The 18,382-nt window shown below is 43.8% G+C and overlaps 1 protein-coding gene across 5 annotated transcripts in view; it reads right to left on the bottom strand.

The window, feature by feature from the left end:
* ino80 (INO80 complex ATPase subunit) overlaps positions 1–18,382 on the bottom strand; it is a gene marked incomplete at its 3' end in the record, with an annotated part of 79,444 nt that overhangs the window by 40,466 nt on the left and 20,596 nt on the right. For all 5 annotated transcript variants that reach the window (XM_083789673.1, XM_083789672.1, XM_083789670.1 and 2 more), the window contains exons 19-27: positions 18,083–18,200; positions 14,172–14,257; positions 11,234–11,401; positions 10,280–10,413; positions 9,809–9,876; positions 9,451–9,544; positions 8,799–9,018; positions 6,618–6,752; positions 548–773 (exon numbers count right to left, since the gene is read on the bottom strand). In XM_083789673.1, the coding sequence (XP_083645799.1) occupies positions 548–773; positions 6,618–6,752; positions 8,799–9,018; positions 9,451–9,544; positions 9,809–9,876; positions 10,280–10,413; positions 11,234–11,401; positions 14,172–14,257; positions 18,083–18,200 (1,249 nt within the window). The remainder of the gene's footprint in view (positions 1–547; positions 774–6,617; positions 6,753–8,798; positions 9,019–9,450; positions 9,545–9,808; positions 9,877–10,279; positions 10,414–11,233; positions 11,402–14,171; positions 14,258–18,082; positions 18,201–18,382) is intronic.

An 18,382-nucleotide genomic window follows, 5' to 3' on the forward strand; every position in this document is an offset into this window, starting at 1 on the left:
TGACGTTATGTATCTTTCAGGACCTTTCACTGCTTCATCTCACTATGGCTCTGGTCTCAGCCACCGCGGTGGATATTTTGACATTCCGTTTTTTATTTTGGAATGTTGCCACTACTGTTGGAGCAGCCATAAACTACACAGGTTCATCCCGATGTTCTGGGCATCTTTGCAGGTAAAAGAGTAACGTTTGAGGCAGACTAACACCAGTCACTCTGCAGGAAATACGTAAGCTACGACCATGATACCCGTTTCTGAATTTGTCTATACAGAGAGCACCAAGCAGCAGTCCAAGACTAAGAACTTTGTTTCCTCTGGTGATCTGGTGAACATGACCTACCCACGGACTGGTTGGTTGTTGGAGGGTTTCCACAACTTGGGATGTCCAAAGGCAGAAAGACTGCTTCAAATATTGGCAGTCTCTGCTGCCATATATGGCAGAGCAGCCGTTACTTAGTTGAGTGCCATGCGTGTATGCGTGTATGCGTGTATGCGTGTGTGCGTGCGTGCGTGTATGCGTGTATGCGTGTATGCGTGCGTGCGTCATTACCGGGTATCCTGATGTAGGACCAGCCGTGTTGGGGGCGGATGGCCGTCACCCCCCCGGGACGGGCCGCGTGGAACGCTCCGGCCCTCGACAGCCAATCGGAAGCCAGCTCCGGGGAGCCGTACAGGAAGCAGTTCTTGGGGGCCACGCCCCCTCCTGCGCGGACCACCCGCCACTCGTACGCGGCGCTCCGGTCGTCACAGTAACGCTCCATGGGCGTCGTCGTCACCTAGGAAAGCACGCAGGGCGATATGAAGCACTGTTTGGCAAACAATGGATCCATTTTGATGGGGGGGGGTCCCGGGGGGGGGGGGGGGGTCCCAGATGATAGTGAGGTGACAATTTAACCCATTTAGACCTGAGAACTGATTCTACAGATGTCTTCTAAATCATGTCAGAATTCTAAAAAACCTGTTTCTGTGTCAGTGGTTCTCAAACTATTTCAGGTCAAGGACCCCAAACATTATATATGTAATTGGCCTGCCGACCCCCTTCTGAAAATATGTTGTTCCAGGGATTCCCCCCCAGAAGCAAGATAAGAGTTAAAAAACATTTGCTTTGAACGAATATATATTCTAAGATATTGTCTCTTTATTGTTAATGGTGTTTAATGTTTGTGTTTGCACCGTTTGTTTTACATCAAAATTACATCACCATATCAACAAGAGTTAGATTTTAATATTAGCGCTCCTCACTTCACACGGGTGTGATTTTTTTGTTAAAAAGGGGTTTCCCTGACCCCACCCCCCACCCCACAGGTTGAACAGCATAGACAGGAAGGATAATAAGCAAACGGATAAAAAAAATATTACAATACAGCAAAAAAGCTAGAGCAAGACAGGTTCATACACACATGCATACAAAGCTGAGCGTAGGCAGGGCTGGCGCACCTCAAACTATTATAACTTTGGTTTGCAGTGGTATGGTTTTTCTCCACTGTGGAGACGCAGGTGAGTCCTAAGACTATCTAACCGACCAAAACTCTTCTCACACTGTTTACAGAGGTATGGTTTTTCTCCAGTGTGGATACGCTGGTGTTTCTGTAGATCGGCTAAGCGACTGAAACTCTTTTTACAGTTTTTACAGTCGAAAGGTTTTTCTCCACTGTGGAGATATAGGTGAGTCTTAAGACTATCTAACCGACCAAAACTCTTCTCACAATGTTTACACTGGTATGGTTTTTCTCCACTGTGAAGACGCAGGTGTATCATTAGATTATCTAACCGATTGAAGCTCTTGTCACACTGTTTACAGTGGTAAGGTTTTTCTCCGGTGTGGATACGCATGTGTTTCTGCAGATCGGCTAAGCGACTGAATCTCGTGAAACACTGTTTGCAGTGGTATGGTTTTTCTCCAGTAGTATGGATACGAAGGTGTGACTTCAGGTGACTGGACTTATTGAAACTCTTGTCACACTGTTTGCAGTGGTATGGTTTTTCTCCAGTATGGATAAGAAGGTGTGACTTCAGGAGACCGGACCTATTGAAACTCTTGTCACACTGTTTGCAGGTGTATATTTTCTTTCCTGCGTAACTCGGCTGACATGTCTTCACGTCTCCCACCTGAGCCACATTCTTGATAAACTGTTGACGACTGTCATATTCTGGTCCATCCGTGTCTCCTTGTCTCTGGCTGGCTACAGGGCTGGTGATTTGCTGAGAGGCGGCTGAGGGCGTCTGTTCGTTCCTCAGCGCTTGGCAGTAGAGGACGTCGTTGTGGCTCCTCTTCGGGTGTCGAGGGAGGAAGGTGGAGGAACAGGCATATGGGCACTCGGAACAGGAGACCCGAGTCTGGACATAATATTGGGACTCACTCCTTCCTTCCATCGTCAAATCTGATGCTATATATGGACTGTGATGGGGCTGAGGGTTTTTGGTTCCTCTCTATATTACTCTCTCCCTCTTCTCAGTCTGTGTCTAAGCCCTAGGTAGACAAAAGTCTACACCTCGCACTGAGATGAAGTGAAAACGACAGTTCACACTTTATGAAGGCAGACGAGGAGCTGAGGTCTGACGTCACGCACAACATAAACCGTTGCAGTGCAAGCCTGGAGATGATGACCAGCGCAGGCCGCCCGTGTATGAGCGAATTGTCTACATTATGACATAATCAATTATGACAACATCACCATGACTGCAGAGATCATAGAAGCCATGCCGATCCGGTGTGAAACCTCACCTCATTTTCATCAAATCTGCCTCATAGTGACGCTATTATGACGCTATTATTAACTTCCATTGACGTCCCTGGACCTCAGACCAAGGGTGCAGTCAAGTGTTGTTTTGGTCTGACGTCACACACTGTATAAACCGTTGCAGTGCAAGCCTATAAATGATAACTGGCAGAGAGGGTATACGGCTCGGATAGCTACGGCTTGTTTCACTGCTTTTTACAGATGATGTGTTCCTGACAGCGCCATCGGTCCAACACCTTCAGCTCTCACTGGACCGGTTCGCAGTCGAGTGTACGGCGGTGTACAAGCTTGTGGCTTGTAGATCTGCTATTCTTTTTTAATCGTGACAGTGTGGCGCAAATATTTGAATATTATATTGTTTCAGAGCGACCGTTTTTAACTCATATCTTTGCTTCTGGGGGTCCCTGGAACAACATATTTTCAGGTTGGTGGCCAATTACATTGACATGAAATAGTTTGAGAACCACTGATATAGAAACATGAGATTTTTCTGAAAACTGTCGTCCTCAGGTCTAAATGGGTTAATTATCTTGGGGTCTGAGGGGTGGGGGGGGGGGGGGGGGGAATGAGATCAGCCGGAGAATCGGAGCAGCAGGGTGGTATTGTAGTCGCTGTACCAAACTGTAGTGACGAAAAGAGAGCTGAGCCAGAAGACAAAACTCTCTGTCTACCGAGCAATCTTAGTATAAAAACAAAATTGTATAAAAACTAGTTTGTTGACTAAAAACTAGTCAACAAAAATTGTCAAATACTCTAAGAAAGAGGCAACAATTTTGAAAATAACCGATAGTTCTTCAATAATAGAAAACAGAAAAGACACTAGTATAGAGCCCTGAGGGACTCTGGTCAACCATACATGGTTAAAGATGAGGTTCAGGTCAGGAGGAGCGTTTGGTGATGATGACATGCTGAGCACGGCATTTTCCATTTTTCTGACCACTCAAAGCGACCCTACCGGTGTAATGACCACATCGATGTGTTCTCCATTGATCTGTTTCTCCTTCTCTATAGATCTGTACATTGTTCTGCATTGTTTGTATTCCGTTCTCTATTGATGTGAGGGGTCTGTGTTGTCCACTTGAACGCTAGCGTCCCTGTTCCGTGCAATGCAAGTCATCGCGACTATAGCAGATCTACAAGCACACAACGTGTTGTGAGCAAAGCATGCAGAGCTGCTATTTCTGGCGAAGGTATGGTAGGAATAGGAATTTTGAGGACGGTTAAAAGGTTATGGTTAGGTTAGGACAACAGGAGAAACAATGTTTTGATGTCCCCACAAAGATAGTAAGACAAACACGAGTGCGTGTGTGCGTGCGTGGTGTGTACACATGCGTGCGTACAGGAGGAAAGTAAACATGTAGAGGAGCTCAGCAGTATCAAACTGTGCAGTGAGGCCTTTTTAGAAACCGTTTGTTTTAATACAGCTGGAGACACTGCTGGATAGTAACCATACACACAAGCACATGCACGCACGCGCACTCGCTCACACACACACACACACACACACACACCCGCACAACTGCATTACTATACTATACTATACTAGACATGAATGTTTTAGCCAATTTAACTTATATTTTATTTTTAAACAAATTCCCATATAAGCCCCACCCCGAAAATAGATGATCTACAAGCTCTGCTATTTCCGGTATACAAATCTGGCGTGCAGCTAAGTATAAATCAGGCATGAGTCCAAGCCCAAACCCTCTAAACTAACCTCTAAACGGAATATTCTTTCTTAATTGTAAGCCTAACTTCCCAGATGTTTAACCATAAAAAACAACGATTTATCTTGTGAGGACCAGGAATATTGTCCTCACACTACGCCAATGTTTTCTTAGCTTTAATTAAACAGAATCTACCCACACTAAAGAGCATTCTTCGGCACATTTGAGTGCTGCTACAGTATGTTTGTGCAAAATAACTTTTTCTTCAATTCTACAATATTTATTATTATAATATGAGGTTCACATGCCTTAAAAATAGGAAAATTAATGCTCCACAGTCAATTACACACATTCTTAAGATTTTTGATCAGTTTAGTGCCATCTCAGGCTACAAAATCAATTGGACAAAGTCAGCCCTTTTGCCGCTAAATGAGGAGATGAGATCTGTTGTTCTGCCTCCCATAATCCCAGTAGTGAACAAATTTAAATATCTTGGCATAGATGTGTTCCTGTCTCTTCAAGCTACTGTTAAAAACAATTATAGTGACACTTTGAATAAGATTTGTCTTGATTTAGACAGATGGTCGTCATTGCCCAACTCTCTTTGAGCTCGAGTATCAATCATAAAGATGAATGTCCTCCCTAGGGTTAATTTTGTGAGTTCTATGCTCCCACTGCCACCGCCATCACAGTATTGGACTAAGATTCATTCTGCTATATCTACATTTGTGTGGAATAGGAAACGCCCACGTCTCAAACTTTCCTTGTTGCAGCGGGCCAGAGCTGATGGCGGTCTCTCGTTGCCTAACTTCAAATTATACTATTGGGCTTTCACTCTTCGCCCCCTTTTAAGCTATTTCGACTCAACTATAAAGGTCTGTTGGCGAGAGCTTGAGGAGAGTTTGGTTCATCCTGTTGAATTGAGAGATCTGATCTATTCAAACATAACGAATAGTCAATGCAAAGTTCGCTTTGGGCCAATCATTTCTCAGTTAGTAACAGTGTGGAGAGCGGCTGAAAATTTGTGCAAGATTGATTTGAAATGGAATTTGTTTTCCACAGTGTTCAACAATGATGGTTTGCTTTTGGACAATCGTCCTATTCGTTTTCCCAGATGGAGTTCCAAGGGGATTCATACTTTGGGTGATTTATTTGATGTTAATGGTTTACGTTCTTTCCAGAATTTATGTGATATTTTTAACTTGCCTGGTAACTATTTTTTTTTCTATTTACAATTGAGAACTGCCATGAGGATAAGGGTTCCATGGCAGACCCCCCTTGCAATGCACCCTTTGCATAGACTTATCTGTGATGTTAGATCAAGAGGTTTTGTTTTTGTGTTCCTTGCTTTTGCTGTTATGTGTTGTTTTTATATGTGTTTTGTTTTCTTTAATCATTATTGATGTTAACGTGTCTTATTGTGATTTATTGTCTTAAATAAAAAACTCTCAAAACAACAAAAAAAAATAGGAAAATTAAAGGACTAAATAAATAACTCCTTCCGGAGTGGTCGTGTGTGTTTGGCTGCACACGCAAAATGGGGCAAAGTCAATACAAAAGGCAGAAATGGTAGGAGCCATGTCAATAGCGCTCAATAGCGCGGCGCAACGCTGAAGTGCGTTATGCAGCTGGTGACTAGTGACGTGTGATAATTAGAGATGTAATGGGCGCAAACATAGCAATGCAAAGTGGGAAGTGGGTGCAGTGATAACGGTTTCGCGATAACCCCACTTCCGCCCACTTTAAATTCAGAGCAGTGGTTCTCAAAGTGTGGTCTGAGTTAGGGTTGGGTTACAATTCTGCCTTTTAAGAAAGTTTCATGAATGTGCCTGATCACTTCTCTTAGGAATTCACTTAAGACATTTTTTTAAGAAGATTTACGAAGGTATTGATGAATGAGGCCCAATGTATTCCTGTTTTCCTGGATTCATGTATTCCTCAAATTCTAGTGAAAAACAGTGTAACCGGTTATACATTTTGAACACTCTCAAGAACTGCACACCTGTAAGGGTCAACTAGGAATCCCCTCAAGGAACCCAGAGGGTCCTGGGACCCCACTTTGAGGATAAAAGACAGAAATGTGTGGTTCTCAATCATTTGCGGGAAGGTTCTAGGGATGTTTGGCCCTGACAAAGATAGCAACACACACACACACACACACACACGCGCGCGCGCACACACATACAGAGAGAGAGAGAGAGTCATGTCTCACCCTGGGCGTAGCAGTGAGCACGAACTTGGGTGGTTGTGAGGGCCGACAGGGTCTCAGGGTGACCGAGTCTCCGTCGTGGATCAGCTCGTCAGTGTGGCCCACTGCACCTGGACTGTACGCTGTGAACAACAACCCCTGCACACAACGCACACGCACGCACACACACACACACACACACACACACACACACACACACACACACACACACACACACACACACACACACACACACACACACAATGTTAATAATAATAATAATACAACTTTATTTGTATAGCACTTTTCATGACATGAAATGCAGCTCAAAGTGCTTTACAGAACAATGGAGAATAAAAGAAAAGCAAGGCAACGACAAAAAACAAGCAGTAATGCAATACAGCAAGGCAACGACAAAAAACAAGCAGTAATGCAATACAGTGAGGACATGAATAACAAAACAAAATAATAATAATAAAAAAATAAAAAATAAAAGATCAATTAAAAGCAATGTTGTAGAAGTGGGTCTTGAGCTGAGCTTTAAAAATGTCTACAGAGGCTGCCGACGTCCCGTAGAAGCAAAAAGCTGCTTCCCCGTATTTTTTAGTTGCCATTTTTTTAGGCAAAGCGAGCAGGCCAGCAGTGGAAGTTAATATGGGTTAGATAAAAAAAAACATAGTTGTAAATATTCAAAACAAGTGAAATATGCAAACACATCCCTTTTAAATGAGTGAAGATGTGTTCCATCAATATCATGACGTTGTCGTCGGGCAGAAACCTCTTATCTCCATATTTTAACTTGTTACGTTTTGTTTTGTTGGTTAATCAGTTGTAGGCTTGAACTGAACGGAATCTCTCTGAGAGTGTACAAATAGTTACAAATGATGTTACAAAGGTTGCACACCAGTACAGGGCCATTTGTTTACACTCAAGGACACTTTGAGACCCACTGGTGTAGCAGAGTGTTTTCCAGTGAGCCAAACACGCACAATAGCAGCACCCTGTCCCTGACTCTGTTTGACCAGAATGGAACAGAGCCTTCATTAGTATCAGCGGTAACACCTGTGAAGGAAGTAGGGAAGAAAGAGGCCCATGTTCTTTCCAAAATGGTGTGCGCGCAACTGTGCATATAGAGCCCATTCAGAAAGATATTTGGAGAATTGAGCTCATTGGCCTGCTGGCAAATAATATGAGACAGATCTGTGTAGCAGTTTACACCATTAGCTGCGGAAAGTCCGAAACACGCTCCTGGCAGAGACAATGGACTGGTATGAAAGCCATTTAGATCACAGCACCGAGGAGGCATTGTTTATGTCAATGTTTCGCTAACGCTATTATTTCAAGAAACCCCCTGATCTTGTGTGATATTATAAACCAGTGGTTTTCATATCAAGGTCCATTATTTATTGGGCATTTGAGCCACAGACCACCATTTGATGAGATTTAGCCTCTCAGACCCGAAACTAAAGAATATTTTGTTATCGTTGGATAAGACTCTTCAGAGCGCCATTGGGAGAGTCTTTGAGAGAGTTAAATGAAACCAAATGGACCCGTACGGGTCCATTTGGTTTTTATGCTCCACAAATCTAGAACAAACTCCCAGCTGTGCGTACGACATGTTTTCTGTGCGCTGTGCGTACGACATGTTTTCTGTGCGCTGTGCGTACGACATGTTTTCCTGATTAAACGTCTAAATGTTAAAACTATCCAACCTGATGATTCATGCTATAGCTATGGAGGATAAATGGTGCAGAACGACTATAGGCCAGAAACATGATGGATAAACAGTGCCACCTAGAGGCGGAGCTGGGCACATAGCATCTTCTCTGACTGAAGAGAAGAGACCCCACATACACACACACACACACACACACACACACACACACACACACACACACACACAGGGTGATATACTGTATTTGGACCCAACTACCTCCAAATTCAAAACAATATCATGATACCTAGGGTGCCACTTCGATTTATATTGCGATTCGATATCGTGACTTTTTTCCAAAGTTAGTTGCTTTTATTATACTAGAATATTTTAATACAAAACTATTCTAAACAATATAGACCATGAAAAGTTAAATCATACACTTCAATACAGCCAGATAAAGTCGGTCAGTCTTTCTGACATGAATGAATGAATGAATACATCAAAATGTGTGCGTGTGTGTGTGTGCGTGCGTGCGTACGTGCGCTGACCTGAAGCAGAGTGCTGGTGTGTGTGCTGGGCCTGCTGGTGGGCCGGTCGGGCCACAGGATGAGGTCTCTACGACAGAGGAACGTCCTCCTGGGCTCCCCCCCTCCTCCTCCTCCTCCCCCTCCTCCTCCTCCACACTCTGTCTCCGTCTCCGCAGGGCTGAACAGGCGTCCCTGGTGGAGCCGGTACGCTGCTTTCAGAGACAGGAAAAGAGCTAACCACCTGAGAGAGAGAGAGAGAGAGAGAGAGAGAGAGAGAGAGAGAGAGAGAGACAGCTTCCATCAATCACTGAATTCTGCAGTGTGTTGTTTTTGAATAATGACTCAATAACAGACTAGGCTATATAGTCAAAAGCTCAGAGCACCTGGGCTCATATATCAATCTGCATCCCTTGATTTTGTGCCGTATCCAACATGGCAGCTACTGTATGTAAACATGGCTCTCATAATGTATTTCTTTTGAAGCGAGACATAGGCAATGTGTCAACATTTCGCGTTCTGCGGGTCCTTCCTCAATAATGACCTGCTCCCCATTACATTGATCATCCCTTGCAGTAGCATTTGAATGGTTTCCGTTGCTCAGCTGTATGACGTTCTCGGGGAAAGTCTGACAATACCTGACCAGAGTTCCCTGCAGCATGAGGTTGGACAGTACCTGACCAGAGTTCCCTGCAGCATGAGGTTGGACATCTCCGCAGGAGACATGTCTATGAAACGTAGGAACGAGAAACAACTTCCTTCATCATCCCCTGGAGACCAGAGAGAGAGAGAGAGAGAGAGAGAGAGAGAGAGAGAGAGAGGTTTTCATTTTTACAATGTTGCTTGGTATTCACTTATTCTCATCATCATTGTTTGGATTAATGTCATTCAGTGAGTATTATACTGTATCAAGCATCTTCTTATCTCCATATATTCTAACAAGTCTACAAGCTTGATGTAGATTGGCTAGTTGAATATTTGACTGACAGCAGGTGTGAGGTGGTGGTATGTGACGTGTTAGGAATGGAACTTACGTCTCCTATGGAACAGAGAGCGCTGGATGTGATCTGGAGAGAACGGAGACAACAGCACCTGTAGCAGCCTGTGTGGGAGAGATACGGTACACTGTTAACCCTCTGTGTATGTGCGTGCGTGCGTGCGTGCGTGCGTGCGTGCGTGCGTGCGTGCGTGCGTGCGTGTGTGCCTAAGTACATTTCTATAGAGCACCGAAGTCTGACGTAATTTAAACATCGTACCTTGGGTCACAATTTTCCCCCACTCTGAATTCGGATTAAATATCGCGTCACATAAGAACAAATGATCCTCATATGGTTATGAAGCATCAACTGATGGCTATAAAACGCTACGGTTACTGCCACCGAATTAGTTCAAATTTTGCCAGAAACAGACTGTATCAAATATGAGTGACCGACTATCGACCAAATTGTCCCCACAAGCATGCTAGAATTGGCAAATCTTGAGTGTTTTTGAGTGTGTGCACTCACTTGTTCCTGGCCTGGTTGTGTGTGTCCAAGAGTCCTTGTCGGTACATGAATCTGGACATGGCGTACGGCCTCCGGGACATGTGGAACGGCGACCGAGTGTCCTGCCGCTCAAACAGGTCTGGGTGGTTACACACCTACACACACACACACACACACACACACACACACACACACACACACACACACACACAAGGGAACGGGAGAGACGCCATGTGAATGCGTTGGAGCCTGAGGAAGGTGCAAACAGAGGTGCAATCTTGCATTTTTATGGCTCAGGAGTGTGACAAATGTTTGGACACACGCACAGATACACTGCATATCTATCTGTTATACAGGATATGGCCACGGACGCCCATCTGAAAATGTTTTGTGCCAGCCCGCCAGGCACCGCAACATATGTACAAGCTTGCAGCGCGGCACTAAGTGACACACTGTGAGCTTGTGCCTTATATCTGCTACAGTAAATATTTAGCTTTTTAATTATTAGTACTTATAATAATAATATTATGCTTTTAAGTAGTTCCTCTTAAAAAGTAGATATTTTATATAGTAACTGTGTTTGTGTGTACTGTGATTTCTGTTGTCTTTACCACTGCACAAAAGAAGTTTCCGAAAGGAGTTGAAGTTGAAGTACTGTTGAATACAGTATAAATGGATGAAGGGGGTTAAAATGATTGTGATGCTGTATTAACACATTTTGCTGGGGAACCCCCGAAACCGCCCTATGAGCTTGTAGATATATGCACATTTTTAAAGCTAAAATTTTTGCTTCTGGGGGTCCCTGACACAAAATATTTGAGATGTGGGGGTCGGCGGCCACATTTATATAATTTTGGTGGGTCTTTGACCTGAAAACGTTTGAGCACCACTGATGGTTTAAGTGTATGTAGTGTATGGTATGAGAGCCAGTAGGACTGGCTGGGTGGGTAGTATAAAGTAGTAGAGGGTACCTACCTTCCTGAACTGCATGACCAGGTTCATGAGGGAGGAGGTGGTGGTGTGGGACTGCTGAGAGCTGCCCATGGACGACTGCAGCAGGTCCTCGATGGAGATCTTGTTCCTCAGGGCGCGGTACAGCAGCCGCTGGCGACACGTCAGCTGACAGTAGGTCAGGATCTCGATCTGGGAACGATCATTAGTTGGTTCAGTTGTTCATATGGACGCTTAAAGAGGTTATGCCCCCCCCCCCCCCCACACACACACACACACCCCCAAAAAAACATGATCATCAGCCAAGTACTATGATTATACTAGGAGAAAGATTATTAAACAAATTCAAAAGAAAGTGTACATAAAGTGTTTTTTATGTGGCCACAACCACCAGTTCACGAAGTATGCCTGGTGTTCAGGTGGGTGGTGAATGGTGATCCACCTGAACTGAAACCCACAGCTGTTGTTGTATGATAAAGGGGGAGAGGTTAGGGGAGGGGTTGATATTGTATGTCACTAACGTGGTGTAATTCGATTGGGCCTTTTGACTCAAAGGCTTTCAGCTTTAAGGGAAGAAACCACAAATACGCAGGGAAGACATATTTCAATATTCTAACCACACCTGGGGGTCTATTAGACGTAATGTTAACTCCATAGACACATACAAAACAGAAAAAGTAAAACAATCACTTAACACTTAAATAAAACTATTCTGATTGGTTGATTTGGGAATAAATGCTTTGTTGAGTTTCTTAAGTTTTGAGTAAAACATAACGCAGGTTGTGGCTTTAGTCTGTCTGTCTCATGAGTCATGTTCTCCGTCAGAAGTGAAGATACATTTTCAAAACAGCTATAAAGTGTACAAGAGGAAGTGAAGCAGCAGCAGTAACAGGTAACAGCAGCAGTAAAGTACAAGAGGTTCCCAGACAGACAGACAGACAGACAGACAGATAGACGGACGGTGCCAAACACCTACGCTGAACTCTCAGCTGTAGTCGGGAGCGGAACGCGATATTCTCTGCTATAAATTGATCCGTCAAAGTATGGAGTGATTCGTGCGAGTTCACTGTTCCAGAGGCTTTACTGTGCTGGACTCAGTTTGAAAACACGCCTTTGAAGTACCACAATGTAGAAATACTACATTACAAGTAAAAGTCCGGAATTCAGGTACAAAAGTGTTGGTATAAAATGTATTTAAAGTACCAAAAGTAGAAAGTACTCATTGTGCACAATGTGCAGAATGTCCCAATTCAAGTTTTCAAATGTATAAAAATCTTTAGAAAATAGCAGATCAACTCACAATGCGACGCATTGCGAGTTTGTAGATCGACTATTTTCGTTTAATGTATGTTTTGTAATAATAATCAAAGTAACTAGAAAAGTTTTCAAATAAATGTAGAGGAGTAAAAGTACAATTAAGATTATTGGAAATTGGAAATTGCAGTACTCTCTGCTAACTCTACTTAGTTACTATCCAGTCCACAACTGAAAACCACCTAACTGTTGCTCTGTTGTGCAACTCCGTACACAGGCCTGAACACGCCTCCCACGGATCCATACATCAATCAGACATCCTTCAAGGAATTGAGACGCTGCGTTTGGCAACAACACATTTGTCTACGTCAAGACGTGATGGACGGTGTTGTCCTACAGAGCAGGGGTTCACTAATCAGTGGTCCTTGACGGGGGTTCCAGGTGGTCCCCAGCTAAATGATGGAGAGTTGGTAACCAAATGGACCCTTATTAGATCTTTAACTCTTGAGAGTGTAAACCAAATGGACCTCTCAAGAGTTCAATTATTGTTAAAAAACTAATTTACAATATGTCTACACGATTAGTGAACTTAGAAGAATTGTTACTTTGATTTCAGCAGCTCTTGCCTTGAGTTCCTTCGCCGGGCTTCTCTACGCATGCATGCATGTAAAATGTCAAATGTTTGCTCAAACTGACAGAGGCAGGTATAGTTGACTGTAGGGTGCGAAGTGTGGATGAGGCCGGATTAAACAGAAATGAGTCGAACTCATCCATGCATGCAATCGGGTTCTGCACACACTGCTCATCTTCTCGCATCCATTTCGGGCCACTTTTCCGTGTGCTTCCTCTTGGCTTCTTTTCTGGGGTGGCAAGAGTGTTGTGAGCAGCTCTTATGCGGGCCACATTGCTGACATTGTTGGAGTGCACCAGCAGCTGCTTTTCATTTTGGAGGATGGAGAGCTAGCCTGACTTCATTTTGCTGCCCTTGTTCGTTGTACATTCAATCCACATGTCCCAGGCCGTTTTGGAATAGGCGTTACCTGTGATGGACTGAGTGAAGTTAGTACGAAGGAAGGCAACCTATTCAGCAGGGAGAGCTGTGAGCATCGCCCAGAAGTCAGGCAGGCAGCCACCTCCCATACTTATTGTTGTCGTATGCTACCATCTACAATAGCATAGCACACAGAGAGCTGACATACTGCAGATATGGACTGCATGCACATTCTGCATTAGCACATCTGTCATGGACCGGACGTCTCTCCAGTAGTCTGCCATCTCACTGACCTCTAATTGGGAGAAAAGGTTTCTGATGAGATTCTTGAGATCAGCATCACACCCAGTGCTGCATGAGCAGCAGCAAGGGATTCCTGGGAGTGACTTGTATTCCTCAGAATATCAAGATTCTCTCCTGCCTCCTCTGTTAGGTTGGGTATCAGCCTCTCCTTCGCCAGCTGACTCATAAGTGCCTCATACATCAGCCTCAAGCAACGCTTCGCCTCGCCTTGTTATTTTGTTTTTTGTATTGTTATCCATGTTTGTAAATGTGAATAAACAGTCTTTGCCATGTGAAGAAGAAAAAAATCGTATCCAAGTTATCCAACGATAACAAAAAAGATTCTTGGGACTGAGAGGCCTCATCTGTGAGAGACCTGTCTGTGAGGCCTCACAGACACAGACACAGACACAGACAGACAGGTCTCCCCTGTACCTTGTCTGAAAGCTCGTTCTCCACGTCCTTCTTGATCCTCCTCAGCATGAAGGGTTTGAGGATCATGTGCAGCCTGGACAGCTGGTCTGTAACGACACATCACATTTACATCACATTAAACGCATCACATCACAGCCTGGACAGCTGGTCTGTAACGACAACATTACAACACAACTAGTCCTACACACAAACCACACAACGCAAACATCACAGATCACATCACGGCATTCAGCAGCAAACTAAACACATGAACCACATGCTTGACGGCCGGAGAAAAGGAACACATCAACTCCTTTCTACCCCGAAGAAGGCAGAAAAAGTCAGGTCGAATCCAACAAGTGATCAACTCAACCATGCCTGTTGTGGAAGGGAGCTTCCCTTCCAGGAGATATGAGCTCTATATCGTCTCTGTCGAGTTGGGATCCTCATATGTCCAAAACTGCGACTTTTCAGGATTCAAATTCAACAACAGCAAAAGAAGCAGATCTACAAGCTTAAAACGTGTCGCTTTGTGGCGCGTTTCGAGATTGTGGAACTGCTACTTTTGAGTGACAGTGTTGTGTGATCAAGTATGGCGTAAAATTACAGAGAACTTAAAATTGGGAGATAAAAGGTTTCTGCCCGACAACAACGATACGCAAGCTGCTAACTCTCTGTCCAATGCTGCGGAAGGTTGTTCGAGGGAGATAGTGTGGTACGATGCGTCAAAAAAACAGCTCCCGTAGGATTTTTGTGCTAAAATTGATTTTTTTGCAGATCTTGGTTCTATAGAGTCCAAACTATGAGAAAATGATGGGGTTCAAATTTTCCCGACCCCCACCCCGTTTCTGGGGGGGTCATCTATTTGGGACCTCCCAGAACAGTATGCCAGCCAGTTAATGTCCGATTTTCATAATATTAGAATTGTTTTGTATGTTTTAAAACATTCTGAGTTGATTTCTTAAACTTTTAAAGTGGTCAGAAGAATCTTTTTTGACTTTTGGTAGGGGTGCTTCCTCACCTGGGACCTCCCGGACTGACCTCTGGGCCTATAAGTTCTCATTACATTCCTCGCTCTGCTCCTGTTCCAGAATAACGACAAATTAGATCATAAATGAAGCATAAAAGTATTTGTAGCTGGGCTCTGATAATAAAATAAATAGTAGTAGCCAATACCAGGGGTCTTCCACAGGGGGCCCATGACCCCTAGGGGGTCCTCAGAGTTACTATACAGGGGCCCACCAAATCATTGTGGGATAGGAACTTTTATTATTGTTTTACATTAAACCACTTGAACCATAGCATCCCTTTTCCAAGGAGAACTTTAGCCAACAATAGCTGATCTACAAGGTTGTAGTTTGAGCTTGTAGATCAGCTATTTTCAAAGTAAGGTGCCTCAGTGTAGCAAATATTGCTGCTAAATAAAGATCAGCCAAGGTGGGATGGTTGGAATCAGTAGAGATGAAGCAGCTCTGGACCGACTAGTCACTACCACACCTCATCTTTCTGGTCTAGTGAATCAGTACCTCAACATCTTCCCAAAAGCTTCCAGGTCTTCAAGGAAAGAACATTATCAGCTCTCAGGAGAGATTGCATTGAGGTCAAGAAAATGCTCTCAAGCAATGTAAATTGATTGAGTTGCACTGTGGAGGCAATCTGTTCAAAGAGAACACACCATTGAAGAGTCTGGTTTCATCAGCGCTTGTGTCAGATGGGGCAAAAAATGACATTCTTCCTGGGCCTACACAATTTTTCTGGTGCTGACTGGGGAGGAAAATTAGTTGGAATCTCCAAGAAGACATGGGTCAATGCCTACTTGAGGCTTGATGATGATGATCCTGCCATTAACTGCTTCAAGGACCTTCGAATGGGTTCCATTCCACCTGAGCTTGTTAACGGCAAGCTTCCATCACCATTGGAGTCATTGGAGCATGGAGGTCCAACAACCTTGCCATTACTAGATGGGAACTATTTCTATGGTGGAGACTGTGTCAACACTATCAGGGAGGACATTCAAGATGATGATGACGAAGATGAATAGATCCTACAAATAATGTATTGTAGGCATAATTTACCATGGGCTCTTTAAGAGGATAGGTGTGTGTGTGTGTGTGTGTGTGTGTGTGTGTGTGTGTGTGTGTGTGTGTGTGTGTGTGTGTGTGTGTGTGTGTGTGTGTGTGTTAGTGTGAGTGCAGTGTGTGAAATAAATGGACACGTTCTGCGTGCCCAAAGTGAGAAGTTGCAATACCTTTATTCCCTGCAGTGTCAACAATAATGGTAGAATACTAATAAACTATCAAAGTACTTTACATAAACGCAAGATATTCTAATACTATTCGAAATACTTGCAAATCACATATATGGGTGCAAGAATAGGGGCAAAACTAGTCCCGGACCCCCTGTGGAAGACCCCTGGTATTAACTACTACTCATTTTTGTAATCAGTGCCAAGCTACAAAAACTTTTAATGCTTAAATTATCATCTAATTTGACATTGTTCTGGAACAGGAGCAGAGCGAGGAATGTAATGAGTACTAAGATGAGTCCGGGGGGCCCCGGGTGAAGAAAGACCCCAACCAAAAGTCAGAAAAGATTATTCTGGCTACTTTCAAAGTGTAAGAAATCAACTCAGAATATTTAAAAACCTATAAAACAACCCTAATATTATGAAAATCGGACATTAATTGTCTGGCATACTATTATGGGAGGTCCCAAAAGATATGACCCCCCAAATAAGGGGTGGGGGTCGGGAAAATTTTAACCCCATCATTTTCTGACAGTTTGGTCCCTATGAAAGCCAAAAAAGCAAAAAAATCACTTTTAGCAAAAAAATCCTACGGAAATACACATCGTACCACACTAAGAGGGGGAGAGAGGACCCGGAGCGCCTCCTGGGCTCCATGTCCCCGCATAGGAGGGAGAGGTCTCTGTCTCTGTGGGGGATTTTCAACAGAGAGGGGAACAACCGAGACCTCTTGGCTGGGCTACTATGAAACACATTGAACATTCTTTCACCGAGCCTGGTGAGCCATAGTCTTCTTACTCTGGATGGCAAACACACATCACAACTAAACACATAAACCACACACGTAAATGGAGCGGAGAGGAAGAAAATGCATGATGTCAGCTGGCAAAGAAAGCAGTAGAACAAACCCCCCCCCCATAACAGTTGGCTACAATATCTTTATATAAACAAATGTACTTTTCTTTTCTGGTCTTTTTTGACTGGCTAACAGCAGGGCTCTTGGATGACATTCAGTATGTCTGTCTGTCTGTCTGTCTGTCTGTCTGTCTGTCTGTCTGTCTGTCTGTCTGTCTGTCTGTCTGTCTGTCTGTCTGTATGTCTGTATGTCTTTCTGTCTGCCTGCCCAGTCCACCACTTTCCTCCCAAACAAGATACCTGCTCAAAAACTACTGTCCGGATTAGGGATGAGACGATATGAACATTTCATGTCATGATTATTGTGGCCGAAATAAATTACGATTTATTATTTTAGTCTGTAAAATACCACTTTAGTAAACCAGACTTGCACCCCGGCATCTATAATTTGGGTGCTAAGATTAGCTGCTATTTTTGGTGAAGAGATTTGGTGTAGACAGTACAGAGGTCAAACTCAGGTCCAGTGTATGACAGACAATTTCACGATAAAATAAAAGCTCAGTGATATGAGCATTTATTATCACGATGGCCTATAAAATAATTAATATCGTCCCATCCCTAAACCAAAAAAAGCACCCTTTTTTTGCTTCTAGAAGCAGCTTTCATTAAAAAAAACGGATTTGCATAGAGATTACATCGAAATAAGAAGCAGCTTCTTATTTCAACTTCCTTGGTGTGTATGTGGCTTTAGGCAAACATTTCTGTTTTAAATGCTTTGCAATCGTGGAAATCCATTTGAATTCGGAGCTTAAAACCGCCACAGTTTACTCACTCTCGTCGATGCACGACTTGTTCTCGGCGTGGCTCTCGATGTCCTTGGAGAACCACTCGTTGAACTCATCGTGGGAGTCGAACAGTGTCGGCATGATGAAATGTAGAAGAGCCCACAGCTGTGACACACACACACACACACACACACACACAAGATGTGATAGTGACCAACAAAAGATCCAAGGGTGATCGAGCCTTTGTGGCGGCTGCCCCCAGGTTCTGGAACACTTTGACCTTTCACATCAGAGCTGCCCAGTCCACTTTTTAAATCTTTGCTTAAGACCCACTTATTCTCCCTGGC

This window comes from Protomyctophum parallelum, assembly GCF_964188405.1.
Source record: "Protomyctophum parallelum genome assembly, chromosome: 19".
NCBI classification, from domain to species: domain Eukaryota; kingdom Metazoa; phylum Chordata; class Actinopteri; order Myctophiformes; family Myctophidae; genus Protomyctophum; species Protomyctophum parallelum.